At 38.9% G+C, this 12896-nt stretch overlaps 1 protein-coding gene and 1 long non-coding RNA gene across 50 annotated transcripts in view; both read left to right on the top strand.

Moving 5' to 3' along the window:
- The window catches only part of pcdh15b (protocadherin-related 15b), a 506664-nt gene that overhangs the window by 376461 nt on the left and 117307 nt on the right, over positions 1 to 12896 (top strand). For all 49 annotated transcript variants that reach the window (XR_012387602.1, XR_012387597.1, XR_012387592.1 and 46 more), the window contains 2 exon segments: positions 3599 to 3826; positions 7913 to 8029. Coding sequence is in view for 22 of the 49 variants with exons in the window: in XM_073917607.1 (XP_073773708.1) it covers positions 3599 to 3826; positions 7913 to 8029 (345 nt within the window). In the remaining 27 variants the exon portion in view is untranslated.
- Positions 123 to 1763, top strand: LOC141376712 (uncharacterized). Its single transcript, XR_012387708.1, has 3 exons — positions 123 to 246; positions 315 to 661; positions 840 to 1763. It is a non-coding gene; the product is annotated as an uncharacterized lncRNA (long non-coding RNA).

Here is a 12896-nt window from a genome sequence, read left to right as displayed (position 1 = left end):
TAAGATCCACAATGTAGGTTTATTCAGCGTCAGGCAAGCAATGATCAAACGGGTGCAAACGGATATATTCAGGCAGTCCAGAATCGTAGTCGTATAAACAGACAATAGGTCTAAAGGCAGGCGGCTAAACAGGAGAACAAAGGTAAACAAGGCTAGGGTCTAACACGGAGAAACAAGACAGGGAGAAACGCGTTGTAATGTCACTGAAACAGCTAACAAGACTCGGCAAACTGGATGGGTCAAAGAGTGGTTTTCTCATTGTCTCTGACAAGGCTCAGCTGATGCGAGTGTAATCAGTCTAGATGAATGAGCAGGCGTGAGTGTGACCGGAGAGCATGTATGCTTATGTAGTCCATGAAAAGGCGGAAGTGTAGTCCATGGTGTTCGTGTGAGAACCAGCGATCTCTGGCGAACGATCGCTGGTTATATGACATAAAGTGTAAATAAAAACCCAATAATAAGCAGGTTCTGTATTTTACAGGGATTTTTGTTCTTTATTTTTGAACAGAATATATTTATGTTTAGTTATGAATTGCATTATGGGATCTTTATCTCGGCTCCGTCAACTTTTGATATAGAAAATTTAGATGCCAAAAGTTAAAAGGGGCTTATTATGCTTCTTTTCAGAAGATTTAAAATAAGTCTGATGTCCGTGGTGTGTGTATATGACGTTTCATCTAAAAATACCACAGAAATAATGTTTTATAGCTCTTTAAAACTGCCCCTTTTAGGCGTTAATCCTTATTGTGCCATTTTGGTGACTGTCGCTTTAAATTCCAATGAGATTGGGTTCTTTTTCAAAAGAGGGTGGAGCTACCAATACCAAAGCATAGTGGCAGATTCAAAAACAAGACTGAAAACCTATGCTAATGAGGAAGAGATTGTCACTAATGGGCTGGGCTTTCCCCTCTGATGACACGTACAACGGAACCATGTCAGTCAAACTGTTTCTCCAGACTGTTTTAATGTAGTGTGATTATAAATAAATAAAATTAATAAATGTTTTCTATAAGAAGCTAGTTATATTCACAGACAGTTGTCACAAAACTGTGTTTAAACCCTCTTTAAAAGTGATTTTTGCATAATAGGTCCCCTTTAAAATATGTGAATGTCATGTGAGCAATAGGAAGATTACAGCACATCTCAATTCTTAAGAGTGTATTCTTCTGTTGTGACTTGGTAGTTTTCTGAGCGCTCTTCAGAAAGTCAACTATGATTTCAGACATCACTACAAATGACTGCTTCTTTTAAAAGTGCGCAATTTAAGGGTATAGGGGCAATCTCAAATACAGCCTCTGAATTGGGAAACCTCCGATGAGTCTGAGGACCTTGATAACCTGAAGTGTTTGTAATTTAGGTAGGAGGTAAACTCTGAAAGACAGTGAGTCTCCAGAAGCAGGTTGGGACACTCTGCTGATGTTTAGCTCCACTCACTGGATCGTTCATTGGCAGAGTGCCACAATATGCAGGTAGATAAAACCAGATGCGCTTTTAGTGCCACTTCCTGACACTTAAGAAGCAATTTCCAAAAATGTTTCCACGGGCACTTTTCCCCCAGTGACCTTCAGTTGGATTTATAGTTGTATTTTGTCATCCCCATTTACTGTAGCATTGTTTTTGCTGCTGTTTGTATGGCCCACACTCTAAAAAATGCTGGCTTGTTCAATGTTGGGTGAAATAGGGACAAACCCAATGTTGGGCTTTTTTAAAATTTTTATTATTTATAACTTTTGATTTAGTTTTATATAAAATTTTAATAATGCAAATAAAAAAAGAAAAGAAGAAGAAAAATCACAACAACAATAAAAAAATGTGATATTGTACAACTGCATGTCATATTTAAATTATATTCCAAACTCCGCTATAACAGACTTATTATATCTTCATATCATATATGTTATCACAAAACACAGCTGGTGATTACAACAGAGGTGTTATATACGTGCGTGTCATATTTAAACCGTTCTCCACTATATTAGATTATACCCAAGGCTTAACATGAACTTTTTTGATCACCAGCCAGTGTGGCTAGTAGTTTTCCAACATTACTAGCCACTCGCCATTTTCACTAGCCGCAAATTTTTTGTTGGGAAAATATATTTATCATGCATAAATATGAGTTTGACATGCTAAAATTATTTCAAAATACATGTCATGTATTACTCTTTTCGCTTAAATTACTTTATTTAGATTTTGTGGAATGTCCACTTGCCTCCTAATTCATTTTTGTGTATGTTGTGTATGAGCTTGCTCAGTGAGCATGAGCACATGGGTCATGCTTTCATAGTTTTGTATCACAATAAGTTTTTATTTCACATGGATTTCAAAGGATTTACCAAATTTATCTCTGACCACAACAAATATAAATAAATATGTATTTCTTTGCCACAAATTTTAAATAATGTGTCAACACATGATAACTATAGCTGTATACTATACTTTTTATTTAACAAAACATTTGTAAAAAAAAAAAAAAAAAAAACTTGACACTAGTTAACTACACATAAATGTGAAGTTAATATCCTATATCCTGTTCGAAAGCAAAAGGTGCTGCTTACAAAAAGACCAATTTGGAGCTCTTGAAAGCCGCAGGACTGTGCGTGCATGAGCATAACTTTTTGTCCAGTCTATTTGAAAGAGAGCCGATCACACCAGTTGCGTTTCCAGGCACAGTTGTTACAAGCAAGAAAACGGGAGCGCACACGTGTTTTAAACAGTCGGGAGCATCACATCAGCTGTTGGCACGAGTGATTATCCTCTCATTTAGTATTCAACCAGCTTTCTTTTGCCTGCACGAACATAATTTCGTCAGTCATGCTGCTTCTCGATTGTAGGGTCGCATTTGCACGAATGTTGGGCCATCTTTATTGTCGAACCCTGTTTTTAGGAAAACTACAATTTAAAAACGATTTCCAACCAGCCAAAATGGCTAGTCGAAGTGGCTGTCTAACACGCCACAGCTAAAATCTACCTGTGGGTGTTTGGCGGGTTGGCAGGTATTAATGTAAAGCCCTGACTATACCCATATATATTTTTCCTCTTTCTGAACGCACTGATTTTCATTTTCAACATGTATTTAAGTTCTTCTGTTGCTAGGATTTCCTTAATAATCTCAAACCAGTGGTATAGTTCTTTGTTATTATCACTTTTTTTCACTTTTTTGAGTGAGATGTTAATGCTTCAATCCGGTTTAATGATTTATGCAAAGCTGAGCTAAATTCCTCATCTTTTTGCAATCTACCAGGACGATCTTACACTTAGGTTAAATGACACTTTTTGACCCAACGTTAGGCTACAACAACCTTGCATTTTATTTTTGCAACCCACCAAACCTAGTTTTGTCCTCAGAAGCTACACTTGTACCTCACAGAAATATCTAAAGGTCCGTGTCCTCTCAGGATGTTGTTCAATTTGCAGTGATGGTTAATTTGCGAGACTGCAGGTGAGGAATCTTTCTAATTTACTCATCGCTTCAGGGTCACCGCACGATTGGTTCCAGTCATTAATGTAACCTGATTATTTGCTGTATTCAGATGATGTTTAAGAGTTTAATTAACACTGAGAGTAGGATTACTCATCCGATGATTGTCTCACACAGGCACTGGACCCCGATCTTGATGCCAATGTCACATACCGCATCAGGACCAAAGAGGCCAGAGAGCTGTTTGCGGTGAACTCTCTCACCGGAGAGCTGAAGGTGCTTCGGTCGCTGGATTTCGAGAAACTCTTACCGAACGCAACAACGCAAACCTTTGTGGTGGAGGCTCTAGATGGAGGAAGCGGCAAAATGCCCCCAGGGTTGGCTTCTGTTACTGTCACTGTATTGGTAAGACTCAAGTCTTAATTATGTCTAGCTCTTTGACTAATTTATTTGCACCAAATTCTTTTAAATCCAGACTTTTCAGTGAGCTGTTTTCTTTGTAATGCCCTGAGCACTAACCTGGGGTGTTTCCCGAAACAACAACTTAATTTTAATCGTTAATTTAATTGATTTATTTTGATTTAATTATTTCAAACAGTATAAACCTCTCTTAAATACGGTTATCTACCCCTTCCCCTTAGCCCTATGCACCCCTACCCCTTCACGTGAATACAGAAAATGAGGGGTAGAGGTAAGGTGAAGGGCTAAGGGGTAGAATTGGTATTGGGCCTTTGTAATTGTCCATTGGAACGATAGATTTAGGAAAACATCAACTTGCTGAACTATGTTTGTAATGATGGAACTTTCAGCCTTAGTTGGCTGACGATGGTTTTTGGAAATGACAAGGAGATCCATACTGGTCTTTTCCAGTCTTTTCCGGGACAACTATTGGCATATTGTGATTTTTTTTCAGTGGACACTTCTAAACCTTGCGCACTCTGACAGCTAAAGATATGTTAAGTCTGAATTGGTCTTTACACCCATAATACCTCTGTTGTGTAACCAGCTGATTTGAAAGGTCTCTGAAGATTAAGTTGGAGGAATGTCAATTAGCTGTCACTGAAAATGCTGCAGAGATCATTGCAGTATTTAGGTCACCATGACCATTTTTCAGTGAGATGCTGCTGTCATTTGGCTGGAAAAAAGCATGTCATTTCTTAGATTGAATCTTTTAGCTGGACTTCTTTGAAAGTAATCATATTTTTTAATATGGGTTTTAAAATTCACTGTCGCAATGACATTATACAGTGCTTGATAATAGTCCCCAGCTAGGTAACTACATCACTGCGTAATATTCAGGGTTCATACAGTCACGAAAAACCTGGAAAAGTCATGAAATTTTGACATGGCATTTTCCAGGCCTGGAAAAGTTTTGGAAAAACAGAAAAACCCACAAAGTTTTGGAAAACAGACATCTTTATGCTTGGATATGGGTTATTTGTCTTTAATTATTTTCTGTCTTTGGCCTATCACATACTCTCACATGATTGGTGCGGTGTAAGCATTATTTAAATACATTTTATGTACGAAAGATTTAAATATAAATTGGTCCTCACAGTGGGTAGCACAATCACCTCACAGCAAGAAGGTCGCTGGTTCAAGCCTTGTCTAGGTCAGTCGGCATTTCTGTTGGGAGTTTGGATGTTTCTCCTCCGGATGCTCTGGTCCAAAGACATGAACTATAGGTGAATTGGATAAGCTAAAATTGTCAGTAGTTTATGTGTGTGAATGAGTGTGTATGGATGTTTCCCAGTAATAGGTTGCAGCTGGAAGAGCATCTACTGTGTAAAACATATGCAGGAAAAGTTGGCGGTTCATCCTGCTGTGACTGATTTCTGTGAGACTCTTGGGTCCCTGCGGGTTTCAGTAGGTCTTCTGCAGTATTTGTGATGATTGGGATGCATTTCAACAGATAATCTGAAAAAAAATTGCCTTCTGCTACTTTTCCAAATGATCAACTAGAAGTCAAGTTATTTGTTGTTCTTACAACTGGGATCAATGACAAGACTTTTGTCAGGTAGTGTAGGTACACTGTAAAAAATGCTAAGTTCCACATAACTGATTTGCCTTGAGTCAACATGAAGGACTTACGTTAACTTAATAATTTTTAGTAATTTGAGTAGATTGAACATAAAGCAATTAAGTTGTCTCTCCCAAAAAACTCAAGAAATGCGTTGTTTCAACTCAATTTTACTAGGTTGTTTGAACAAATCCACAAATGTCATTTTCTTTGAGTGTATTTATGTATTTCTTTTTATTGGTTAGCAATTGAACATACAACATTGCTTCCCATGTTCAAATGAAGCATTTATTCTTCTGTGCCATTTGACAAAAGAGCTAACTAGAGCTAACATTCGACTAGGGCAATGTAAGACGTTTAATATTTCTTGGCATTACGTTATTGTTATTTTTTTTGTTGTTGTTTATTTCTGTTAGCAAAGCACCCGCAGCTTTCTTTTTTTTTTTTGTGGATCTGGTTCAGCTTCAAAGAAAAAGAGTTTAAGCGCAAGCATTTTCATGCAAGGAAACACACGGCTTATTACGTCTTCACAAGAAGCCCTAATTGTTTCTGTGTTGGGTTTATTTATTAATTTTCCTTCTGTGCACGGTGTGGCTAATTGATAATTAGTTGCTGTGGAAAATGAAAAAGCAGAAGTGAGCGGCGGAAATAAATGTGTGCTACCTGATGCATGGAAGCTCAGGATATCAGAGTGATTATGATGGGATAGAAGCCCCCAAGGCACAGTCCTGATGGAGAAAACGGTCCCAAGAGCGCCGTCATGAACTTGGTACGCTTTGCAGATTTACTTTAAGACTTGACAGGTTTTACTTTTCATCTAGGGAAAGAGAAGACATACAGAGATGTGCTGGATTGGACAATAAGAGCCGGGAAAAATACCAATTTCACTCCAAGTGCCTTTCCCGGGACCTTTTATTTTGGGGATGTGAGCAATAGCAAAGTTTTATTAGTCGGTACTCAAGACTCAAGGACATCCTTGAATAAGCGTATTCTCTTGGGAAGGACATAAGGGGTGGTGGTGGTGGGAGGGGGGTGTAATTTGGATACCTGAACCCTCTGGCCTCTCCTTGGACTCGGGATGGCTGCTGTATTCGATATATATTAGGTCACACTGCGTTTCTTGCATTTCCCAGAATCACCTGTGTCATCAGCATTCATGGGAGCCTGCTACACTTTCACTCTTTCTGTACCTTTTATATATACTTTGTGGAGGGGGAAAAAGTAAATTTCCTCTGCATAGTCTCCATCTGCCTTTTCGGTAATATTGTGACTTTTAAATGAAGATTCCAGCATTATTTTAATCACTAATTAGAAAGCATGAAACAAACATTCATTCATTTTCTTTTTGGCTTAGTTCCTGTATTAATCCGGGGTCACCACAGCGGAATGAACCGCCAACTTATCCCGCATGGTTTTATCCGCAGCCCATCTCTGGGAAACATCCACACACAATTTAGCCTACCCAATTCACCTGTACCGCAAGTCTTTGGACTGTGGGGGACACCGGAGCACCCAGAGGAAACCATATGTTTTATGGAGCGGATGCCCTTTTAGCTGTAACCCATCACTGGGGAACACCCATACACTCTTATTCACACACGTATGCTACAGACAATTAAGCTTACCCAATTCACATACACAAAACATTCAAGTGATTTTTTTCCGTCCTTAAATTAGCAAAAGTGGATTCTGACACGCCCTTAATGCGTGTGTGCCCTGCACTTTGTGCATGGATCGTCAAAATAAAGCCCAGAATGTCATAAGATGTTAATATAAGGTTAGATTTAGGTAATGACGTCATTACCAGCCAAAATCCAACGTCTGATAGACGTCCTAGTGGTTGTTTTTTGGTTGAACGTTGAATATTAATGTCGGCCTGACGTTTTCATTTCTTAACAAAATGCAACATTCCAATGACTTGAGGTACAACGTCAATCTGACGTCATGTTGACGTCTTATGCCTGCTGAGTAGTTTTCCCCTCAAATGTTTTTAACATACTTTTAGTGTGGTTGAAATCAATCAAGAGCTTCTTAGGGCAAATTGCAGGTTTTATTATGAATAATAATTGTTTATAAGTAAAATATAAACATATATTCAATTATTTTATTTTTTGGGGCTTCAGTCCTGTGCTATTGCGGCATGTTAGCACCTCCTCATCAGAAATTTCTCCTTATTCTCTTTAGTAACCTTTTCCTCTGGCTTTAGCATTCTCTGAGCAGTTATAATTATGTCTCACCCGACTTTTTCGCCCACCAAAAAGTCCCCAGGCACCAAGCACTGTGACGTATCCTTAATGTACTGCATGATCTACTATTGAATAAATGCCATTTTTGCTTAGTGTTTTAGTGTTGGGAGCCAGCTAATGGGACCTGAGCTAGCACACAGTCTGACAGTTGCAAAAGAGTAAAGGCAGTCGAAAAGAGCAGGAGTGCAGGCACTAATCACAGTTTGATGTTCTGTGTCTGAGCAGGACATGAACGACTTCCCACCAGTGTTCAGTCAAACGCTGTACCGGGGAATGGTGGCACCCAACGCTGTCAAGGGGACCATAGTGACCGCTGTACATGCTGAGGACCTGGACCCGCCGGTGAGTTGACTTGATTGTTTATCATACGCAAATCTGATTTAATAGCTATTTAATACACAAATATTGTTAACCTAGTGGTTGTGTTCTGGTGACACTTTAGTGTAAGTAGCAATTCTCACTAATAAATAGTAGCTTATTATCCCACTATTATTTAAATGTTGGCTGTTTATTAGTTTTTAAGTATTAGCATTTAAGTATTTAATTAAGTAATGCAATGCAATATTCAGGCCCTTTTATAAAGTACACACAAGCAGTAATAATAACATTTAACTCTTAATAGTTAGTAATCACGTACCTTGAAATGGATAACGAATCCTCTTCTGATAAACGATGGTAACAAGCCTATGCTCTCGTCCAGGATGACTTTTTCATGACCAAAAAAAAAAAAAGAAACGTTGAGATCAAGTCAGTGCCCTCTAGCAGTGAATAATAGTAACAACTTTAATGCTCTGATTCTCCACTTCTTCAACTTCCTAAATAAAAAGTAGTATATTTGTGTGTCTGTATAATTATTTATATACTAAAATAGACCAAATATAGTAAACAATATACATTCCTTGCAAAAGAATGTGTGTTTTTTTTTATAAATAAAAAAGCAACATACCTTCACCGAGAGTGGACGGGAAATGAATGGAGTCTCCACTGGGTCCTAAAGGTGAGAATGATTTCCCAATAACAACAACTGTAGAGATGAGCACGGACGGTAGAGAAACCATTTTTATCTGTTTATTAAAGACTGGTTATAAAGCGTTCGTATTGAAGAGTGTAAGTGAAATGGATTTAAAAAGAGAAAGCTAAACATGTTTGATAAAAAAAAATAACAGCCATATTATTGCGTTTAAGCTTAAATAAACAACATTACACACACTTGTTAACATACAACTGTTCTGTGTCAGTTGTATCAGTTGATCATTGAACTATTTTTTTAACCCAACTGGTTGAGTTATTATATAAATAACCTAATAAATGTTAAAAATAACCCAAAAAATTTTTAACTCAACCATTGGGTTAAATAAATAACTCAGCGCTTTTAAGAGTGCACATATTCTGCATGATACATCCCTAATCCTACCTAATTACTACTAGCTATTCAATAACTATTAATAGGCAGCAAATTAAGAGTTAATTGAGGCAAATGCCATAGTTATTCATTCATTCATTTTCTTTTGGGTTTAGTCCCTTTATTAATCTGGGTTCGCCACAGCAAAATTAACCGCCAACTTATCCAGCATCTGTTTTACGCAGCGAATGCCCTTCCAGCCGCAACCCATATCTGGAAAACCCATTCACACTCATTCGCACACATACACATGCAGGTTTATTATTAAGGATGACAGGCAAGCAATGGTCAACACGGGTGCAAACAGATTTGTGAAGGCAATCCAGAATCGTAGTACAATAACAGGCGCGAGGTCGGAAGGCAGACTGCAGACAAGGACTAAAAGACAAACTAGGCGAGGGTCAAAAACAAAGGAAAACGAGACAAGGTAAACGTGTTGTAATGTCATCTACGTAAACAAGACTCGCAATTGGAATGAGTGTATGTGCTGTTTAAATGCTGTGTGTAATCAGTCCTTGACAATCCTCCGGTGGTGCGTTTGTAATCAGTAAGAATTAGGAAACGTGTGTGTGAGCGGAGTGCATGTTTAAAAAATGTAGTCCAAGAATGGCAGATTTGTAGTCCAAAAGCGATAGTGTGTGAATTCCAGCAATCTATGGAGTTACGATCACTGGTGAGACATAATTATTGTGTATTGTGTACTTATGATTGATTACATAACTGCATGTAACTACATTGTAATTGATTTCTGTAATTACATTTATAATTACACTATTGACCATCCCTTACAGCAGGGGTTCTCAAACTTGGTCCTGGAGGGCCGGTGTCCTGCAGATTTTAGCTTCAACTTACCTCAACACACCTGCTAGGATGTTTCTAGGAAGCCTAGTAAGAGCTTGATTAGCTAGCCCAGGTGTGTCTGGTGTCTGATTAGGATTGGAACCATAGACTGTAAAAAATATAGATGTAGTGTCCGTGACGTCACCCATAGGTTTCTGAAGAGCGCAAAAGAAGCCACAAGTAGGCGAGGCCAACCGTCGCCATTTTCACTCGTCATCGCACTCACTGCGGGATACCAAACAAGTGCAAAGAGGCGGAGAGTAAGCGGAGCTACAGACACCTGCTGGCATTTTGCTTGGACCTGGCTCAGACACACTTTACTTTGGTAGAACGCTTAATACTTTATCACCTGCGACTTATTTGTGTTCTGACCACATGTGTTTGGCTGTACACTATATCAATAAAGTGTTTAGACTTTTAAAAATACTGTAGTAATACATTGAGCCACTAAACATTGTTCTTATGACGTTTTTCAACAGGAGGAAAACTCGAATTACTTCCAAACACTTCCGATATAGTCTAAATGCAGGACTATTGATGAAATCCATCATAACACTGTATCATAACACTTAAGATGACTGTTCTAGAGCCTACAGCTGATCAATCTGACAGATTCTAGAGTGCATTACAGCTCGAAATATAAATATAAACGATAAATGATCTTAAGTAAAACAAATACATGTATAGAGATGGTATATAAGTATATAACTTTACTCACATGGGAAACGGAGGCCACGTGAATGGTTTGTGAGCACAATTTATCTGATAATTGTAGGAAACATGTCCAAAAGGCAGTTGACTGTGTTAAGCCACATAAAACAACACAGAAATACGATGAATATGCGGAAATCAGTGGCTAATCTGCAGGATTCAGCTGAGGTGATGTGACGGCGACCAGCGAGACCTAGCTGTAACTCAAGTGGCCACGCCCTTAATTATGCAAACTCAATATAACTTAATATAAAAGAAACGGATGAGTAATAAAAAAATACACCCCCCTCACAGTTGTCATGAAGGGTAATATTAGCTGTATGAACCAAAATCTTTTTTCGTACCAGGCTGTAAACACCTTTTTTTCTGCTGTAAAGTTAGCCATTTTAACAGTGGGCTCAATTGAAATTTGCTCTATTATGGAGCCAGGAGCGGCCAGGACTAGAGTAATTTTGATGAATTGCAGTTTTAGTTACTTCTGTATTGGCTTCCCGAGGGAAAGCGGGAGGTTACCGCTTGTTTGGAACTAAACTTTGCAGGACACCTGCCCTCCAGGACCGAGTTTGAGAACCCCTGCCTTACACCTTAACCCACCCTTACACCTACCCATACCACCAAACCTGTCAATAACCCTACCCGCATCCCACTTCAAGAGCGCAAGAAGTGTTCTGCAGTACATTTGTAACACAGTAAGTACATTGTATTTATTTTATGATTCAAGTACATAGTAGTTAAGACCACCTAATATAAAGTGTGACCTAAAAATCATAAGAAATAAACATTAATTTATACACACGTTATACACAAATACTCATTAGCATTGAGAAGACATGAGACTTCAACCAAACATAATTCTTCTGGAATCATCTTGCCTTTGTTTGAATAGGATATATCTGAGGATATTGGAAATATATTGCCGCTCCAAGTCTCCTAGCTGAGTGTCGGTGACGGTGGTCTCTACTGTTCACTGGCTGATGTGACTGTGAATGGGTCTGGAGAGAGCCAGTGTGTGCTATGTGGCATGACTTCAAAGGGCTAAGCACAGTAAAACAAAGATAAGAGGAGAATACAAAACACAAGCAAAAGACTCGACGCTGGTGTGTGTGTTTAACTGAAAAGGCAGATAAAGCCTGGCACGTCTCCAGCGTAAAGCCCCAGAGCTCTACCCTCCGCAGGCACCATCACACACACAAGCACAACCAACATCACACAGCGCCTTTTATTTTACACAAACACGGCCCAGGGGTCTATACCATGCGGACGGTTAAGCTGGCTAGCTTTCAGGTTTGTTTGTGCCAACTTTGGACGACATTAGGAAAATGGTTTGGCTTTTAGTGATGTAACCTAAAGCCTGTATGAACTGGAAGTTGTTTTTATTTCAGTATGGTAATGTACTTTTGACTGAAACTGAATATTGAGGAGGGGGTGGGGAACAACATTTTTAAAGTGTATTTGTTTATTAAAACTTCACAACTTTTCAACATAGGCTCATTCTGAAAATGTACCCCTATATACATTCTGGAGATCACAAATTATGTAGCCAGAGGAACGTATTTCGGCTGTATTTCGCCTTTAAAACTAATGCTAGAGGGTGATATGACGCGCTTACCAGCTGACCGTAAACCTCTGTATGGACAAGTTTGGCCATTGGCTCGCCATGTACGTTGGCGGACTTGAGACGCAGAGAGGAGTTGACCACAACGACAGGGTTTGAATCCTGCAGAGAAAACAAAAGCAAAAGCCAAAGAGTAAAATAAAGAAGTAAATAACAAGGGGAAAATTTTGTAAAATCTGAAAATGTGGTAAATATCAGGCTGCCACAAGGGCTTTGCTTTTTCTGGATTGCTTTTCAAAACACTGTCGGTTGGGTTTAGGGAAGTAGGTGGGCTGGTCAATCAGTGCTTTTGAAAACACTATCGTTTGGGTTTAGGAAATTGGGTGGGGGGGTCAATTCGTGCTTTTAAAAACACTATCGGTTGGATTTAGGGAAGGAGGAGGGTGGGTCAGTCGATCGGTCATTCAGTCAGTCGACAGCGGTGGATTTACGCAAGAAGAACAGACGGGAATGGCACTCTGAGATCTGAAAAAGCATACAAAGCGGCCTCTGGTGGAAAAAAAGCTGCAAAAAATTTACCTCTTGGGACATATTTGGCACCCTCCAGAAATTTATATAAAGGTACATTTTCACAGTGAGCCTGGATTGCAAATTTCACTTGCACTGAATAGGCGTAGTCATTTTTATTATATATATATATA

This window comes from Danio rerio, chromosome 12 (assembly GCF_049306965.1).
Source record: "Danio rerio strain Tuebingen ecotype United States chromosome 12, GRCz12tu, whole genome shotgun sequence".
NCBI lineage: Eukaryota > Metazoa > Chordata > Actinopteri > Cypriniformes > Danionidae > Danio > Danio rerio.
Note: the sequence above shows the minus strand (reverse complement) of the source record. Positions and strands in the feature narration are given on the sequence as shown.